This window comes from Medicago sativa, chromosome 8 (genome assembly GCF_051527215.1).
Source record: "Medicago sativa cultivar Bolivia chromosome 8, Bolivia_mono, whole genome shotgun sequence".
NCBI lineage: Eukaryota > Viridiplantae > Streptophyta > Magnoliopsida > Fabales > Fabaceae > Medicago > Medicago sativa.
The window spans coordinates 12,423,596-12,442,811 of NC_140756.1; the positions used below are offsets into that span (position 1 = coordinate 12,423,596).

At 34.0% G+C, this 19,216-nt stretch overlaps 2 protein-coding genes across 2 annotated transcripts; one reads left to right on the forward strand and one right to left on the reverse strand.

Annotated features, from left to right (window-relative positions):
• Nucleotides 1-5,766: 5,766 nt before the first annotated feature.
• BGAL1 (beta galactosidase 1) lies at nucleotides 5,767-12,145 on the forward strand. The gene is made up of 19 exons (XM_085734506.1): nucleotides 5,767-6,198; nucleotides 6,345-6,440; nucleotides 6,539-6,651; nucleotides 6,751-6,817; nucleotides 6,948-7,040; nucleotides 7,184-7,327; nucleotides 8,017-8,105; nucleotides 8,209-8,314; nucleotides 8,406-8,493; nucleotides 8,612-8,730; nucleotides 8,825-8,989; nucleotides 9,083-9,261; nucleotides 9,357-9,466; nucleotides 9,725-9,834; nucleotides 9,948-10,058; nucleotides 10,144-10,254; nucleotides 10,412-10,617; nucleotides 10,710-11,046; nucleotides 11,534-12,145. The coding sequence occupies exons 1-19, from the start codon at nucleotides 6,037-6,039 to the stop codon at nucleotides 11,642-11,644; spliced, it is 2,517 nt and encodes an 838-aa protein (XP_085590632.1). The 5' UTR covers nucleotides 5,767-6,036; the 3' UTR covers nucleotides 11,645-12,145.
• Nucleotides 12,146-14,507: 2,362 nt separating this feature from the next.
• Nucleotides 14,508-18,714, reverse strand: LOC146897035 (metacaspase-7-like). The gene is made up of 6 exons (XM_085734507.1): nucleotides 18,548-18,714; nucleotides 17,555-17,864; nucleotides 17,070-17,156; nucleotides 16,525-16,975; nucleotides 16,394-16,427; nucleotides 14,508-14,831 (listed from the first exon to the last, which is right to left on the reverse strand). Coding segments are annotated over exons 2-5 (810 nt in total). The 5' UTR covers nucleotides 17,826-17,864; nucleotides 18,548-18,714; the 3' UTR covers nucleotides 14,508-14,831; nucleotides 16,394-16,426.
• Between the last annotated feature and the right edge of the window lie 502 nt (nucleotides 18,715-19,216).

Consider the following 19,216-nt stretch of genomic DNA (forward strand, 5'->3'; position numbering starts at 1 on the left):
TAAGTTTGTACGCCCATGCTTTACACGAGGTTGGATCATCTCCTTCTTCATTTTGTATCTTTTTCTCTTTAAATTTTAGAGAGAAGATCAAGAGAGAGAAAGTCACAAAATGGAAAACGAGAGGAATGAGAGAGTGAGAGAAGGAGATGATTCAAGTCCGTTTTTCACGTACCGATTCAACACTTTATTTTTTCTCTCTATATCTCTCATCATATCACATCATTGTTATATCATATCTATCATTTTCCTCTCTCTAGTGGTAGATTAGTTATTGGGTGTCTAAAAATTATTTTCCCTGTTTAAAGGATTTGATTGCGTCCATGTGAGCTTAGCTCAGTTGGTAAGAACAATGCGTAATATATGCAAGGTCTGGGATTTGAATCCCGGCCACCACAAAAAAAAAAAAGCCATATAAAGTAAGTAAGTACATTTTAGTAAATTGATAAAAATATAAAGTTACTTCCTTTTCTTTCTTAAAAAAAAAATAAAGTTACTTCCTTTTCAAAATCTTGTACGTATTAGTAAAAGCAAAAATCTTGAAAAGTACTAATGGAGTACAAATTTCAAAATCTGCTGTCACTATTGGAATTACATAGATGTGCTTCACACAGTCAAACGAGTGGATGATCTGCAAAATGGAAAACTTGTCCCCGTTGTTTCAGAACATGTCGTCTTTAATTTTTTATGACCACTATGCTTCCTCCGTTTTAAATTATAAACAAAATTGATTTTTTAACCACATACATCATTAATTAAATTAATCAAAAATTAATTTTGCTTATAATTAGAAACGGATGAAGTAGGGATTGATTTATAATTCTTCTCTTTATTTCTATCCATAATTCTTTTTATTATTAAAGTTTTTAAATAGTATTTTAGGAAGTATAGAAAAGATTCCAATTCATTTAAGGGGAATGCTAATACACACCCACTTTGATTTTAGAAGGTGTGCATTAGCATCCTACACTCATTTGGTTTGGACAAAAATAACCCTTTTTCTCTTTTCTAAAAGTCATTAAACACTTGTCCTTTAAAGTATTTTTCATGCCTGGCCCACACCTTTGTTTTCCTGTCTTCCTTTCAACCGAAAAAACTCTCACGCTCCGGTGACACAACAAGTCAGAATTCTCCATACCCGTCGTACCGCGTTGTCAACGGAAATTCCGGCACCTATGTTGCAACCTTTCTTAATGTCGGTGTGGAGGGTTCTCATTCGACGGTGGTTCTGAAACGAAGAGTTCCCATTCGACGATGCCGTTCCAACGCTTGTTTGGGTGTGATGACGACACCTATGTTGCAGATCTGTTGTTTGTTTTGGGTGGATTCCATGTATTATTTCTTCATCTTCCCGGTTGCAACATACAAGCGGCCTCTGTGAAAGATTTTTGTTTTTGTTTTTGGTGGATCAGTTTATTTTTTGGAAAAGAGAGAATAAGGCTATGGGCCAGGCATGAAAATTACTTTAAAGGACAAGTGTTTAATGACTTTTATAAAAGAGAGAAGGGGTGTTTTTGTCCAAACCAAATGGGTGTAGGATGCTAATGCACACCTTCTAAAATCAAAGTGGGTGTGTATTAGCATTCCCCTTCATTTAATATCATAATTTTGTATTTATATGTTTAAAAGTATACAAATAGAGAAAATGAAGGGAGTAGTGAATCAAGGTTTAAATTTTACCCACTAACTCAAATTCTCACCCTTATAGTTGTGCCTACACTTCCAATCACGAGCTCAAAGGGAGATGGTTAAAAGGCCACGTTCAGAAAATTGTAGTTTGTGAAGCAATTCATGCTGAATTGTGGGGGCATGTACCTTGGTTTGATATGGTTAGGAGAGAACGCATTCTGCAACTCATTGTAGAAAGTGATCCCAAAATTTTGATTGACATGGTTACATTTAATTGTAAGTTTAGTTGATTGGTTCCCACTTTGGTGCGGCACATTCACAACCTCTTGGATTCGGACCGACGAGTTTAATTTTGTAATACTTGAAAGGAGGGCAATTATTGTGCTGATGACTGACTAACTTTAGCTTTCCGTTAAACTCTTTAAATTGTTGTACTAGAATGGAGACTCTACCTAATGAGCTTCATAGACTTCCTTTCGATGATATCTCTAGAGCTTCCATATCTAGAAGTGTTCGGCTAATTTCTCAATTTTATGTTGGGTCTCTGTCTCTCTTTTATACCAAAAAATAAAATAAAATCTAATACAGTAATAGTAATAAAGAAATATAATTCATATTTTTTTAAATAGATCGGCCTATAGACCTAAAGGCTCTTTTTTTACATATAATTTGATTCATTTAGCTAAATACACTTCTGACAAAACAAAATGAACGTCCAAGTTTTTTTTTTTTTCCTCTCTCTTTCGGTGGGTATGTGTACGAGCCTATGTTAAGTGTAACTTTACAAGAGCATCCATCAAATAAGATATATTAGTTGTAGTTTAGTTAGGTACATTTAAAAGCCAATGATGAGTTATTGGGGCACTACACGAAGTAATTCCTTGCAAGATATGTACCCTTAGATCCCATCACTTTTAATTTGTTTATACATGCTTTACTTCCCTTTTGTATTGTAGGTACTACACCACAAATAATACAAACTTAATTATATTCCAAAATCCTATTCATCCTTTATAATAATTTTCAACACTAATCTATATTAATCAATTCCTCCCATACTTAGGAAGTTTCCCACAAAATAGTTTTGTATTATATGGAAGATCATAGCCACATTAATTAAGAGTTTCAATCTCATTATACTATATGCATATACTAATAGCTATCACTCGTTCAGGAATATCAACTCAATTAATGGAAGATGAGAAGTCAAACACACAATTGAAATCTAAATCTGAACATATGCATAAATTAGGGCATGAATGATTTTAATAATATATAGGGCTTAAGATATTATTGTTTGATACTTGTAAGTTGTTGACATACATATGAAAATGAAGGGAGGTGAAGTTGCCACTTGCCAGGTAGGTGTTGGCAATCATGCATAGGGGGTGGTGAGTGAGTGGGGGTGAAGTGCATATATGCAAAACGTTACTTCATTGCTTTGTGTTTGGATTTGGAAGTTGTAACAGAAATCAAATATGAGATAATGCTTATAATTCATAAAGTTTATGTAAAAGCACCTAAGTTGTTGTTTCTTTTCTCTTTCCCTTTCTCCTTAAGCCAAGTAATCCCTTTTTTTCTATTTATGAAATAGAAAGGTTGCTTCTTATACTCTTTCTTATAGGACTATAATGCTACATTTGTTAGAAAACAATGATCACTAATTGACGAATCAAAGTATTTTTTATCATGATGACATTAGTTATCTTGGAATTGATTTCAAGAATTAATCAAAATACAATCCTTACTTTGATTAATACTGCCACCGTTTTCGCAGTTTGATCTTTGGTTCAATTATGATACACTATTGCATTGAAAGATGAAAATATGAACGAAAATCTCAAATATAATTAAGTATGATTTTCATGTAGGCTTTGTAATTGTTTGGTTTCACATTTTCTACTTCTTTTACTCATCCATTTGGCTTTTTAACCCTCGTTTCTCAAAGATGCGAGCTTTTATGCCAACATGAAAATTCACCGTGGTTTTAAAAAACATGTTTAGTGTATGTTTGATGTGACAATATGATTTTGCCAAATTCACTACGAACTCAAATATACATTTAGTAGATGAGTTTTGCTTTTTTCATTTTGCTGTTAATAATTATTTATTTATTTTCACCAACCCAATTAGCCATTTAATTTTATGATGCAATGCCGATTAGCTTCTCATTCATACACAAGTTAATTTATTTATTTTATTTATGTTATGATGATGGCAAGCAATGCATGCAATGGGAAAGAAGCCTTTGGTCCCTTCTCGTTTGGCTTTTAAAAATATCACAAAAAACGCGTTTTCAGCAATCAAACCAAACACACCTTTACCAAGCTCGAATATCCAGTCGCTGTTAATTTTTTTTTTCTTTTTTAAAAGGAGTCGGTGTTAATTTGTTATTAACAAAAAAATTAATTAGTAGATGTTATATTTTTCTTTCGGTGCAAACTTAATTAAATTATATCAACAGATACAAATTAAAAATATTGTTAGTAGAAATTTTTTTATCACACAAATTATGTTTAGTAATTTTAAAATTAGAGTGGTTGATTTCATTACATACCGACGGAAACAAAAATAGAGTATGAGTTTCTAAAAAAAAAAGTATATGATGTGATAGGATGAATGAGAATACTTCGTTCGTCCTCTGTTTTTTTAACAGATCAAAATGGGATATATTAACACAAATGATTCATCTCGCACAAGGCGTGCAAAAGAGAATCACCCAAACAGTTTACAAAGTCAAGTCTCCGGAGCCATAATATAGGTCACGGAAATAATAACAAAAAACGAGAAGATTACACCATACACCCATACATAAGGGTGCTACGCCACCAGTCATTATAATTGAAGACAAAAGTGAGCAAATTAGTCTTTAACCATAAGAAAGATAGCAACTTAACCTTGTCTACAGTATTATGTGAATCCAGCGCCTTCTGATGAAAAACACGATTATTCCGCTCCTTCCAAATAACTCAGACACAAGCTAGCCATATTATCTTAAGGAACGAATGAGAAGATCTCGGTAACCCCGCAAGGTGTCCAAACTGAAGAAAATGATCACGACCCGTATCTGGAGCAACGAAGGAGATACCAAGCCATTGCAAGACCGCACACTACACACTGTCAAAGGTGACGCAACCAAAGAGAAGGTGATTCACGGTCTCCAAAGACCCGCAACCTCCCAAGCACACATTGTCATTGATAAGAAGGATTCTACGCTGCACCAGGCTGTCTCTGGTTGGTAGTCGATTACGAAGAAGTCTCCAAGCAAACAGTAAAACCTTTAACATTGCATGTTTATGCCACACATCGTCGAACATACCCCTTTCAGGAGGTGCATCTACCGTCGTGAGAAAATTGTAAGTTCCTTAAACATAATAGCCGTTAATATGATCAAGTAGCCACCTCCACCTATCAGGTATATTATCTTGCAAAACAATATTATGCAACAATATAGAACACTCTGTAATGCTCTCCTCCTCCCAAGCAAGAGTGGTTGATTTGATCACATACCGACAGAAACTATGATTTCTTCAGAAAAAATAAATAGAGTATATGATGTAATAGGTTGAATAGGAATACATCTTCCGTCCTCTGTTAAATGATCTATTTCATTCATTCATTTTTTTAATACGGGTGAAATGATCAAATAACTTATTTATCTTAATCCAGAGAATGTATTTGTTTAGAAACAAACTAAAATTAAAATTTGGACTCACATTCACTCACAAAAATACCTTTTTTAAAGAGAAAATAATTTAATTATGTGACTAATTTATTTATCTTTTAATTTCTTCCTTTATTATGTGTGTCCAAATAATTTAAATTGTGATTGTGCATGTAAGACTAACTCTATAGATAGTAAAATAATTAGATGATTGAAATACAAGAGATAAAAATATATTTTTAAAAAATATTAAATATTATAAAAATAAATTTTATTTTCAAGAATAGGAGGTTAAGTCAAAATAAATAAAGCTAAATGAAAAATGAATTTTATTGGAGGGTGAAAGGACAAAATGTGGGTCCCAAAATTGTCTGAAAAAGATGGTCCTACTAAATTTCCCTCTATCCAACACTTGCACCATCCACTCCTCACACTTTTGAATGTTTATAAATGCAGCTGCAAACCACTTCCTTTTTGCCACAACAAAGATTAATTCTTCACACAACAATTTTCATTAATTCCCAAAACACACACAAAAAAACAAATTCTCTCTCTCTCTAAAACTTTCATTTTTTTCTTCCTTTCACACTTTTCAATACAAAAAGAAGAAGAAAAAAAACATTGTTGAAAAACAGAACAAAAGTTGAAGAAACACACAACATTTATGTTTTTTCTCTCTCTCTCTCTATTATACATTGAAGCATAGAATAAAGTGTAAAAAAAACCCACTTGTGCTTTACACTATCATGGCCTTCAAGCTCAATGTGTTGCTATTATTCATACTTGCAAGTTCATTGATTAGTTATGGTGAAGCTTCTGTATCATATGATCATAAAGCTATCACCATTAATGGAAAAAGAAGGATATTGCTTTCTGGGTCTATTCATTACCCCAGAAGTACCCCTGAGGTATTTTCATCAAATGTGTTTCTGGGTTGTTTTTGTTTTGTGTTTTTATCATATGGGTAGTTTCAAGTTTCAACCTTTGTGAAAAAAAGATGTTTTTTTATTTGTTTGGATTACTGAATTTGAGGTTGTTTTTGTTGTTGTTTTAGATGTGGCCAGATCTTATCCAAAAGGCTAAAGAAGGAGGATTGGATGTGATTCAAACTTATGTTTTCTGGAACGGACATGAACCTTCACCTGGCAAAGTAATAATAATTAACATTAAACAATGCTTGTTATGTTTGTTTTGCTTGTAGTGTAATTTGAACTAATCATTTTTATTTTTTGTTTTTGATTATTGAAGTATTATTTTGAGGGGAACTATGATTTGGTGAAGTTCATAAAGTTGGTGCATCAAGCTGGCCTCTATGTTCACTTGAGAGTTGGTCCTTATGCTTGTGCTGAATGGAACTTTGGGTAATAAAAGAGTTTAATGTTAATTTCCTCTTTTACTTAAACAAATATTATGGTTACTTGAAATTTTTATTAACAGTTTTACCTTATTCATTTTTGTAGAGGTTTCCCTGTTTGGCTCAAGTACATTCCAGGTATCAGCTTCAGAACAGACAATGGACCATTTAAGGTAATATAACTGTTATGATAATATCTTTAAGAATCACTATAAATAGAAAAAATATATTAATTTGATGTTGCTACTTTACCCTTCTAATAACTTAATTTTGACTTTTGTTTAATGTTTTTGTTTGGTGAAGTTTCAAATGCAAAGATTTACTACTAAGATTGTGAATATAATGAAAGCTGAAAGGTTGTATGAGTCTCAGGGTGGTCCAATAATTCTATCTCAGGTAAAGATTTTAATCTTGTTACTTTCTTTGTATTTTCTTTGAGATATTAAAAAACAATGTTAATCTAGTTACTTTGCTAGTTGAGGAAAAAATGGAGATATATAATGAATGTATTGCCTTTTGGTACCATTGTTTATGCACAGATTGAAAATGAATATGGACCAATGGAGTATGAACTTGGTGCTCCTGCTAAAGCCTATACTCAGTGGGCAGCACATATGGCTGTAGGACTTAATACTGGGGTTCCATGGGTCATGTGCAAACAAGATGATGCTCCTGATCCTGTTGTAAGTTAACTGACTTGTAACCTTTTAAAGAAAAATCTTTTAACCTTTTTAAACTTGTAGATTGTAAATGTTGTGTTTGAGAGGTGTAACTAAGAAAATGATAGAAAGGGATGAGAAATGAAAAAAGAATTGATGTGATGATAAGAAAGTAAAAGAGATTAAATGGAAAAAGCGGCGTTAAAGGAGGGAAATGGACCCCCTGATGTAACTGTATCTATCATCTTGTTACGTATCTGGACCGTACGAACTCAAATCAATGTTTGGTGTCGTTTACAATTAATATATTGACTGTAATTTGAATTGTTCGATTTCCCACTAATGATTGAGATTGTTACCGGGTGAATTGGGTGATTCTTTACAACAGGCAATCCGGGTCCGTAAAAGGAGATGTAAAAGAAAAGAGTTTGAAAAATTAATATTATTCCTCCTTGTGCATGCATGGCTGATATTTTCACTTGTTCAGTCCCTTGACTCCTTTCAATTCCATTCTCATCATCACGTCTAGTTTTTTAGCATCATAACTTTAATGAAATCATTTTCCTGTTTTTTTAGCAAAGGAGAGATAAACTTAGTTATATATGTTGAAGAAATATTGTATTTTTGCATGTAAATCCAAGTTTTCCAGATAACGTTGTGTCGACTTTTTAATGTCATTTTCCAGCTTCTAATTCCAGTGTAAAAATTTGCAGATCAATACTTGCAATGGTTTCTATTGTGATTATTTCTCTCCAAATAAGGCTTACAAACCAAAGATGTGGACAGAAGCTTGGACTGGCTGGTATAAATAAATTTGTAGCTCATATTTAGTTCCCTGGTACTTATGTTTCTTAAGGAAAAAGAAAAATAAAATCATTGCTCTTTTTCCTTTGTTAACCTTGTAGGTTTACCGGCTTTGGAACTCCAGTTCCTCATAGACCTGCTGAAGACTTGGCATTTTCAATTGCAAGGTTTATACAGAAAGGAGGATCCTTTATCAATTATTACATGGTAACTTATATATTTGTTGATTCCAGAGTGTCGGTGTATGGATTCGCCGTTTTTTTAATTTAACTAAGCTCTTTTGTTTTGTTCTTTTCAGTATCATGGTGGAACAAATTTTGGAAGAACCGCTGGTGGCCCTTTTATTGCCACAAGCTATGATTATGATGCACCTCTTGATGAATACGGTATATGCTCAGCATTCAAATATCTATGATCTATATCTACATATATTAAGTGAAAACCAAGCTTTTTTCTTCTTCTTTATTCCATGCATTGTGTTATATTATTATTTTCGCTATGCAGGGCTTCTAAGGCAACCAAAGTGGGGTCATTTAAAGGATTTACACAGGGCAATTAAACTCTGCGAACCTGCTTTAGTTTCTGCAGATCCTACTGTAACTCGTCTTGGAAACTATCAAGAGGTACATCTCAAACTGAGTTATCTTAAATTTTTGAATTACTATCTAGATTTCTGTGTAATTGGAAGAAATTTTTACCTTTGTCACTGATGTACAGGCTCATGTTTTTAAATCAAAATCTGGAGCTTGTGCTGCATTCCTTGCAAACTACAATCCACGATCTTATGCAACAGTGTCATTTGGGAATCAGCATTACAACTTACCTCCTTGGTCTATAAGTATTCTTCCTAACTGCAAGCACACTGTTTATAACACTGCAAGGGTGAGGAAAAAATAGAACAAACTTTTTATTTTGATTGACCAAGTAGCATATTTCAGCAACAACGATGATTTAAGTTTCGAAATCTTTGTATAGGTTGGTTCGCAGAGCGCACAGATGAAGATGAGCCGCGTTCCTATTCACGGGGGGCTCTCTTGGCAAGCATTTAATGAAGAGACAACCACTACCGATGATAGTTCCTTCACTGTGACTGGCCTGTTGGAACAGGTTAATGCAACCAGAGACTTGTCGGACTATTTGTGGTACTCTACAGAGTGAGTCACATATAACTCTGCAGCATTGTTGATGTATTTATTCATTTTGGTTCCTTCATATTGAATACTTATCTTGTTCCTTTTCTTGTTGCTAGTGTTGTGATCAACTCCAACGAAGGATTTTTCAGGAATGGAAAGAATCCTGTTCTTACAGTATTATCTGCTGGCCATGCTTTGCATGTTTTTATCAATGGTCAGCTGTCAGGTCAGTAGCAAATCCTCGGTGTATACCATTTCAATAACACCAGTTAATTTGACTACTAAAACTATTCTCGCTCCAGACATATTGCAATCTTGCTTCAGAAATATCGCAAATAAGTAGTTGATACACACACACTTTTGAGAATTCACTGAATCAGACTGTTACATGTAATAATATATCAAGACATGATCTATTAATTAATGTTCCTATTCAATTTCATCTTCAACACATTGAGCCTATTTTTTATCCTCTTTTGACCAGGAACTGTGTATGGAAGTGTTGATTTCCCCAAACTAACCTTTAGTGAGAGTGTGAAGCTTAGAGCTGGTGTTAACAAAATCTCCCTTCTTAGTGTTGCAGTTGGACTTCCGGTTTGTTTTCTCCCTCCTCTATTTGTGTGTTCGCACACCCATATCTAAAAATATGAACTGTTGTCGATGTCATGGCTATGTCTATGTTATTCACTTGGTGTCTTTATATACAGAATATTGGCCCACATTTTGAAACATGGAACGCCGGTGTTCTTGGTCCAATTTCGTTGAATGGTCTCAACGAGGGAAGAAGGGACTTAACATGGCAGAAATGGTCATACAAGGTACTTCAAACACTCACCGCGCTATCTCATTTCCCATCTTTGCTTGAATTTGCTTGAGATTCATTTGAATGCATGTTTTGTTCAGGTTGGTCTTAAAGGAGAAGCCTTGAGTCTTCATTCTCTTACTGGAAGTTCCTCTGTTGATTGGTTCCAAGGATATTTAGTTTCGCGCAAGCAGCCATTAACTTGGTACAAAGTGAGTATCATAATTCCTCAAAATCCCTGCAGAAGTTTAAAAAAAATATATGTTTATATTTTGCTTTAGTGTCTGTTGATATTGATCCATTCCTCTTAATATACTCTTTAATTAATTATTATTCTTATAAATGTTAATGCATTATATGCTATTACAGACAACTTTTGACGCCCCGGCCGGAGTTGCACCGTTGGCCTTAGACATGAATAGCATGGGAAAAGGTCAAATGTGGTTAAATGGACAGAATTTGGGACGCTACTGGCCTGCTTATAAAGCATCTGGTTCTTGTGATTATTGCAATTATGCAGGAACTTATAATGAGAAAAAATGTGGATCCAACTGCGGCGAGGCTTCTCAACGATGGTAAGAAATATGTCATACATAGCTTGTTGAATAGTTTTGTTTAATGCTGATGAGAAACACCAGATGAACTAATCACTGGCTAATATTTTCAGGTATCATGTTCCTAAATCTTGGCTGAAGCCAGCAGGAAATTTGTTGGTTATGTTTGAGGAATTGGGTGGGGATCCAAATGGTGTGTCTTTGGTTAGAAGGGATATAGATAGTGTTTGTGCTGATATTTATGAGTGGCAGCCAAATCTTGTTAGTTATCAAATGCAAGCTTCTGGTAAAGTTAAGATACCTGTGAGTCCAAAAGCACATTTGTCATGTGGTCCTGGACAAAAAATATCATCAATCAAATTTGCTAGCTTTGGCACTCCAGTCGGGTCTTGTGGAAACTACCGTGAAGGAAGCTGTCACGCTCACAAGTCATATGATGCCTTTCAAAAGGTATTTTTATTTGTTCTATTTTTCTGGGATGGTTTCTTTTTTATTGTGGATAGGGTGCTCTAGCCAGACACTAATTTGACACATGAAAAACATCACTATTATTATTATTATTTTTTTTTTCTTCCTGATTTAAGAAGTTAAAATATGCAGTTTTAATGTTCTATCCATCAATATTTATGGCCCTTTTTTATCAATACGTTCTATTGAGTATGACTCATAGTTTACTGATTAGTGGCTAGGTCGCTCGACCCTAAATAATTTGTAACCCTAAGCTTGTAAGCCGGACTATAATATTTAAACGCAAGTTGTTATTGGTAAACCTAAGCTTGAATAATAGAAAATCACCGCAACCACTCTGCAGTTGGAGACGTAGTAGGAACAATTGGCCGAACACTGATCCAATCTTGTGTGTTCTCTGTTTGTGTTTTTCATATCTGTTTTCTTTAGAACCAAAGTTGTTGTTCTAACTCATTCTTTATTGTTACAGAATTGTGTTGGTCAAAGTTCGTGCACCGTGACAGTGTCACCTGGAATTTTTGGAGGTGATCCATGTCCACATGTTATGAAGAAACTCTCAGTAGAGGCTATTTGCACCTGATGATTTTCTACCTTAGAAAATAAATGGAACAAAGACTCCAGAATATTTTTTTTCTTATGCAATTCAATACAGGTTTTTGGGTCAAATATAAGTCTACACTTCAATATCACCGCCGACATTGAATTTGGCTTTACCAAGGTGAAGTTGCAGATAAACACAACACACCAACTGGTTGAAAAGCCTATAGAGAATCGCCGTGATGATTGTGGTTATGTGTGTATATATATATTGGTGTTTCAACTTGTTATACAAAGGTGAAGGAAGATGAAAAGTTGGTTGATGATGCACATTGAGACGACACCAATTGGAGTCCATGTGCTGCAAATTGGTTTTTGTTTGTGTGGAAGTCTCTTGCTTCCTGTAAAACTATTGTTGTTTTTCCTTGTAGATTCATGGAAAGAGCAATTTAGTTACTTTTTCCTCCTTATGTAAGAAATTTTCCAATGTAATAAGATCAGATATGTTAAATTAAGTAATGTTATGGTATTATGCTTTTAACTACCTGTTCTTTCTTTTTTCTTCATTCTGTCATATGTCTTGGTTTCCACCAATTATATTTCTGCTGTTGAGATCTTACATTAGACCAAGATTTACTATTTTCTTCCTTCCACGTGGTACATAACTTAGTTTGATATGAAGAAAAATAATGAATTAGGAAGTAAGGGTGTAAAAAACCCAACCCAGTTTTGGAACTCGTCCCGATCCAATCGTAGTAGGTTGGGTTTGACCTGGTAAAAAAAAAAAGAGAAATGATATTTGTACAACTATTTTCTAACAACTTTTTGACAACTTTCTCTTTCATACTCACATTATCTTCTTATTTTTGACCAATCAAAAGAGAGAAAACCAAAGTTGTCATGAAAGTTGTACCAAAGAGTTGTACATATATCACTACTCTAAAAAAAATGACGAAAATAAGGGACGAGACACAACTAAAATAATGATGAAAAATAAGGATTGGGTTACCCGTTCCGTCCTAATTTAGTTTGAGGACATATGCTTTTTTGATATTATTTTATAGCACTCTCACACTCCACTGCAGTCTACTATTTTGTGCACCTTGTGTTTGGAAAAGTGTGAAAAGATTGTTGACAATAATTCAACTTATGGTGTCTGAGTGGTTGTGGAAGCATTGAAAATGTTCATATTTTTTTTTAGGCTGTGATTTCTTTGGAAGAATTAGGTCATTCTGGTCTGACTATCTGATCAACTAATCCAGTTAGGCCATCTAGGTTATTTGTCTGAGAGTGTGTGTCCGTCATTACATCTCATTTGGTTATCCTGTGTTTGGGTGATTTGGAAGGAAAGAAATTCCTGCATCTTTCAGCTGAAAGAAGAATCTATAAAATCTCTTGTCGACAAAGTAAAGCTAATTTATTCTTGGTGGTTGAAGGAGAAAGACCCTAGTTTCAATTGACTATGGTGATGTTTAAAATAAAAGTAGAGCTATCTTGATAAAAGGAGTAATGAATGATATGAAACATACATCTAATGCTTCCTTAGACTTGGTGAAATTAAGACCCAAAAATTGGTGTTTGAGGTTTGGAAGTTTTAATAATTGAACTTATATCATTGCACTTGGTTGATTTGTTTTTACGATCAATGAAGTAGAAGAGGTTGAAATGACTCGGTATGTTTTATATGAGGAATTTTTTAGTGTATGGCTTACGTTTCTCTCTAAATTATGGAAGACTTGACTAATTATCACAAAAATGGGAAATATGTCATCAGTTCATGAAAGAGAAGTTCTATCAATAAGGAATGTCAGCAACAAGTTTATAAACCAAGATTGTCGTTGACACGTTCTGATCCGAAAATTCCATTCAAATTTTAAGGGAGACAATTTTATTTAGTTATTTTATTTGCAATGAATATTAATTAAAACCAAGGACAGTCTTTAAAGCATGTTGAGTTTATCTTCTGCATTATGTGTTCTCACATGGACAACTATATGTTGCCATTTCAAAACATCACGGAAGATTTTGAACATCTTGATAACCGATGATAAAAGTAAAACAAACGAAAACAATTTTAAATGTAGTTTATTAGGAAGTATTTCAAAATTTAAATTAAGTAATCTACTCAATGCTAATTTCATAAGATTTTCATATTTCTATTTATGTTGAAAATTGATCAATCAATTTACGGGCGGAACCTTCCTTTAAGTCTATCGAGTGCCTGACTTTATATTGATATTTAGTTAAGATGAAAAATATAAAAGTATTGCTATTTTTTTTAGTTTAATTGCTACGCATGACGATGTAAAATAATTTACACACGGATCCAAGCAAATCACACCACCTAATTTTTTTTTAGAAAATAACCTATAAATATGAATATGGCACTATAAAAATGTTTTTATTAGATGCATGTAAAAAAAAGTTTTACAATATCGATGCATATAAAATTAAATCCATTTTTTTTTACAAAATTTTCATATGCAGATAATAACATGTTGATAAGCACTACAAGTTAAGAAGTTTTTATTTTCCTCCTATTCTAATTTCACATATACCGGTGAAGATTTTAGATGTATGTGGTCTCTTCCACTTATTTATTTACTATATGTATGCAATTTTTGTTTTAAGTAATCAAATAAAGCGACGAACTATATATTCTAAACTGAAAAATGATTCTGTAAATTACAACAGTAATCATGGATAATTCCACAAAACTCGAACAAAAAATGCAACAGAACCGTTAAGCCAAACTGAATCATACCGGGGAAGAGAAATAAACGAACTATCAGGGGTAGATGTGAAATTAGGACGTTATCATATTTTGTAATCTTCGTACGAGAGAAAAAAGAATGAGCTACTACTTCACTCCAAACCTACATCTTGGCAAATTCAGATTTTGAAAATTAGATTCAAAAACCCCTCAGCTAAAATTTAGCTTTGTCCTAAATCTCCATAACTTCGTCTAAAGCTACAGGAACTTTACAAATTTAATGAAATTTTTCTACAGAGTAGGTGAGGTTAATCATCATCATATGTAAAAACTATAATTCGCATATGGCCCTTCTATCATTCGGTTCAACTAACGGAATAGCTACATAAACTTTCAAAAAAATGGTTATCTTTATGCCACCTGCAGCTTTAGAAAACGATGATGTGCCTCCAACAACGATGTCTCTTAATGCAACTCTCAGTTTTACTGCCACAACTAATAGTAAGAAAGGGACAACCTGCAAAATGTAAGCTGACAATTTTCAAACAAGATAACTTCGGAAATCACAGCACCAACAAAAAATGATCATGGCATGCTACAACGTTTCCATCAACCCAACAACACCATCAATCTAAATGTATGCAGGCAGACTAATTGTAAACGTTAACTTTAAACCCAAAAAAACGTAGCACTTCATCATGCTCATGCTCATTGCATCAATGTTAATTGCCAAGATTACAAACAGCTATAAAACAACATCCAGGGGAAAAAATGATAAATGCATAAATACTATTAAAAAAAGAAAGGAAGAAAATATGCATGAAGATATTTGTATATGGAGTCCAAAAACAGATATGTTAAATTCCACTTTCTGACAGAATTTATTCTTGGTCTGACATTTTAAATTCGCTTCAAATAAGCTTTTGTGTGAAGATCTGAAGAAAGGAGTGCCTAACAAATAAACCCTCATCAAAGACTTGTCCCTTTCAGAAGTTGATGGTCTCAACACAATATTAAAACGATGCTGTTATTAAAACATATCCACTCCGATATACAGTTCAATTGGAATTTTGGTTAACGATCAAACTCGATGCATCAAGTCTAGTGGAATAATGTTTATTGTTACTATTTTATTCTATTCATTCTCATCAAAGTTCATCTATAACATTACGCTAGAATAATTTGATATGCTATATACTTCATACTTGTTGCTATTATATATATTGTAAGCCAACAAATGTACCCAGACCCCAGCAATTTGGTGTTGAAGGTATACCAGAATCAGTTTCTGATTACAACTATCGTCCAAAGCAACTTAGCATCTTGGTGGACTCGTAGAACAAAAAACATATATATTCGACCCGATATTTCGCATAAGTCGTCATCATAGAAGCATATATATTTTTCGTTGTCCTATTTCTTGATGTGTCATCAATCTCACAGAAAAAACGGTCGGTTCAAATTCCACCAGGCATCAGCGCTTCCACAACTTAACAACACTTTGTACTAAATGGTATCACAGAATATTCGTGATTTGTTCAAACTCCGCTACGCTATAGTGCCACTATCCGTCATTGCACAACACTGACAGACATCTCATAAACATTATACTAGACTAGCATTATAAAACCATTGTCCTGCAAGGTTTGCATAGTTGCATCATATGCGTGGAAGAGTGGGGGAGAAAAAGACTAATGTTGAAGCACAAGCCAAACTTAAGTGAAAATTATAAGGGGTTGCAGAGCATACCAATGTATAAAACTTATGTTAAATTGTAAGCTGCAAAACTTAAGTGACAATTAACATGAGTCGTTAAAACTTGAAAGTTCTCATTTAAACCATTTGCTTTTCATTTTCCAGTATTAATTAACTTTTAATAATTTCATAAATTCAAAAGCAACCCAGGTAAATAAATCCTAGAAAAACACAATTTATCCAAAATTCATAATGTTATCAAATTCTACAGGAATAACTTTGCAACACAAAAATCGAACAGACAATTTTGATGGCATGTGGATTATAAATGCACAAAGTTAAATCTCAAGAGAAAAAAAGAGATTAAATTGAAAAGTGTCAAACCTGGAACTGCAAATGGAGCTTGATATGATGATACCTGAAAGATAAAAAAAAAGGTTTAGAAAATGGATACATGAAAAATAGAAGAAATTAGGCCAAACCACGAAGCGTTTGAATTTGTATGAAGCACTTACTATGCAACTGGAGCTAGAAAGTTCAGCTGTGCTTGACTGTCACTACAAAAAAGTGCCGGTCGTTGTTGGTTATGCCTATCATATTCAAATTCTTTTTCCAAAAGCCTAGCAATCCTTCGCACCAACCTTTTGTTGGTGGTGCCTCTACGTCTTCTTTTTTTAACAACCTTGAGGAGAGATTCCACAAAAAAGGTGCAACGATTTCTTCTGAAGAACCTTGGGAACAATGGGCTATATCTGTTCTTTTTACCTTTAGAAGTTTGACCGCTGCGGCAGGACGTTATCACTACAGCCCGTGGATGAATTGTGTGCCTGGCGATTTGAGTTGGAGAGATACCAATTTGTTCCTTTGTGACGCTTTCGAAAAGGCCAGCGCTGTAACAAGCGTCAATGATCATTGTGCAGGAGCATTCAGCAGGAATTGTTTCTAGGATCTGTTGAAGCTGTAAACCTGCAACCCAACATATGTGCTAAACTATTTAGAAAGACTCTTAACTTATTCTTTTTTAGCATCACAGTGCATTTCTAAGCATTAAACAACATACCATCAATGCGACTATCATCGGCACACTCTAAAAAGTAATCACTTGAATTCATTTCTCTGTTTTCCTCCTCCACAATACCTCCATGCCCTGTATACAACTCATAAATTTCAAATATATGCGTAGAAATTCATATGCACGCATATAAAATAGCATAAGCAAGATAAAAAAAACCTTAATTACATTGAAATACTTGTGTAAATTTAAATTCATAAGCATTGCTCACTTAATAGCATATTGGCATAACACTTAAGCAATTAAAACTTATGTAATTAAAACTTTAAATCAAACTTGCAAGTCTCAAACAACACAACAAATAAAATTGTTTTATGTGGTTCCATCACCGCGACGATAATCGTAGGAAGGTTTTAAAGAAAAGTAGATTAAACAAGATTCCACCAAAATAAGATTTTGCATATATTATGATTTATGAGGGTAAGTATAATCGTAATATTTTAATATTTAAATAGGGACTTTAACTACCATACCTGTAAAAAAAAATACTACACCATCCCTGGGTACAGATTCGGAGATCGTATCATTTAGCTTTCGCAGGATCTCTGTAGCAGTCCCCCCTATATGGTATCCTACATCCTTCCCAGGGTGTTCTATATCTAAGATTAAGTTGATATGTCTGCGGCGAAACCCATATCTTTTGATCAAAAGTCGTCGAATCTGATAAGCAGCTTCGATACTACTTGGAAGTGTATCAGGTTCTCCCGGATTTGATATACATGCAACTGTGGCTCTTTGTGTCATAGTGGATTTGGATAGAAATGAATGCCGAGTAACACGTCCCTGAAAAAAGAAACCAGACCCAAATAATCAAAACAACAAAAATTCACTCAAGCGCTAAAAAGTCGATATCAAATGTAGGTTAGGCGCGATAGGCAGTATTAGATTGTTATTTAGGATGAATTTGAATAGATATGTTATAATAAGAATAACATTTTCTAACAATAGAAATGGAGGAAAACATAACATAAATAAACCATAATGTAAATGTTGAATCCAACAAAGCAAACATGCATCATTTATCATTATTACTCTGGTTGTAGTTTTCCAAAATTTCCCAAAAAATAAAATGTATTCATACATGTTTTTAGTAAACTCTACATGTTGATATTAATATATATGAAGCAAGGATACGGACACGACACGACACAGACACTGACACGCCAACACAGCTAATAATTTGAAAAAATAGCATAATTCAATGTAATTACAAGTGTCGGTGTCGTGTCCGACACCGGGACACGCCTAATCCGAGGAGTGTCCATGCTTCATAATTATATGCATTTCTTACATGGATTTGGGTTGATAAGGATTTAGGGTTTTAGGCATCAATAACAACAATATTTATTAAACTAAACCGTAGCATTGTATAAAATGATCTCCCTAGTCACCAAATTAAGAACTGCAATGAAATTAGGGTTTTGACAGAATTTGGGGGAAAATGATTTGGGAAAGGAGTTGATTACCGAACAAAGGAAAAGGATGAGAGAAGTGAGTTCAGGCTGAGAGAAGTGAGCGGCGGCAAGCGGTGGTAGGAGCGGCGGCAAGCGATGGTAGGAGCGGCGGCAACAACGTCATACAACAATGAAACCGATGGGTTTCATTGTTGAGAGAATTTGCGGAAGAATGAAATAAGAAAACCAAATGGAAAAAATCTATATATATCCACCCACGAAAAGCAAACAAGCGGGAAAACGCGCGTGAGAGAAAAGAATTAAGCTTATTTACACTTTTTACCCTGCGTTTGAATTTTGGTCCATGTATTCCTTAATTATTTTAAATGGACACTGCAAAATTTAATCATTTAAAACCCAGTCCCTCCCCCAGTTAATCACTGCCACCTCACTAAATTGCTGACGTGGCTCATTGAATCAGCAAAATATGACATGAAGTGATGAAAATGCCCCTCATCTTATCTGACTGCAGCGAAATGACCAAAATACCCCTCTATCCTTTTCTATTCTATGGCTTTCTTCCTCCTTCACTTCTCCTTGCAATGAATTAAGTAATGTGATTTATGATTTATAAATCATGTTGTATCCTCCGATGATGTTAACAGTAAAAAAGATGATGTCTTTCAATTAATTTAAGCTCATCAGGTATTTTAAGCCATTTTGTAATGGACTTCTCTAGAA

Bases quoted from the DNA above. Each gene is read 5' to 3' on its own strand.
- BGAL1 (XM_085734506.1), top strand. From the start codon at position 6,037: ATGGCCTTCAAGCTCAATGTGTTGCTATTATTCATACTTGCAAGTTCA. The intron at 6,652-6,750 runs GTAATAAAAGAG...TCATTTTTGTAG, and splicing joins TGTGCTGAATGGAACTTTGG to AGGTTTCCCTGTTTGGCTCA. The intron at 9,262-9,356 runs GTGAGTCACATA...TCTTGTTGCTAG, and splicing joins TATTTGTGGTACTCTACAGA to TGTTGTGATCAACTCCAACG.
- LOC146897035 (XM_085734507.1), bottom strand. From the start codon at position 17,825: ATGACACAAAGAGCCACAGTTGCATGTATATCAAATCCGGGAGAACCT. The intron at 17,157-17,554 runs GTATGGTAGTTA...AGTTGTATACAG, and splicing joins TGTAGTATTTTTTTTTACAG to GGCATGGAGGTATTGTGGAG. The intron at 16,976-17,069 runs GTATGTTGTTTA...GTTGGGTTGCAG, and splicing joins CGATGATAGTCGCATTGATG to GTTTACAGCTTCAACAGATC.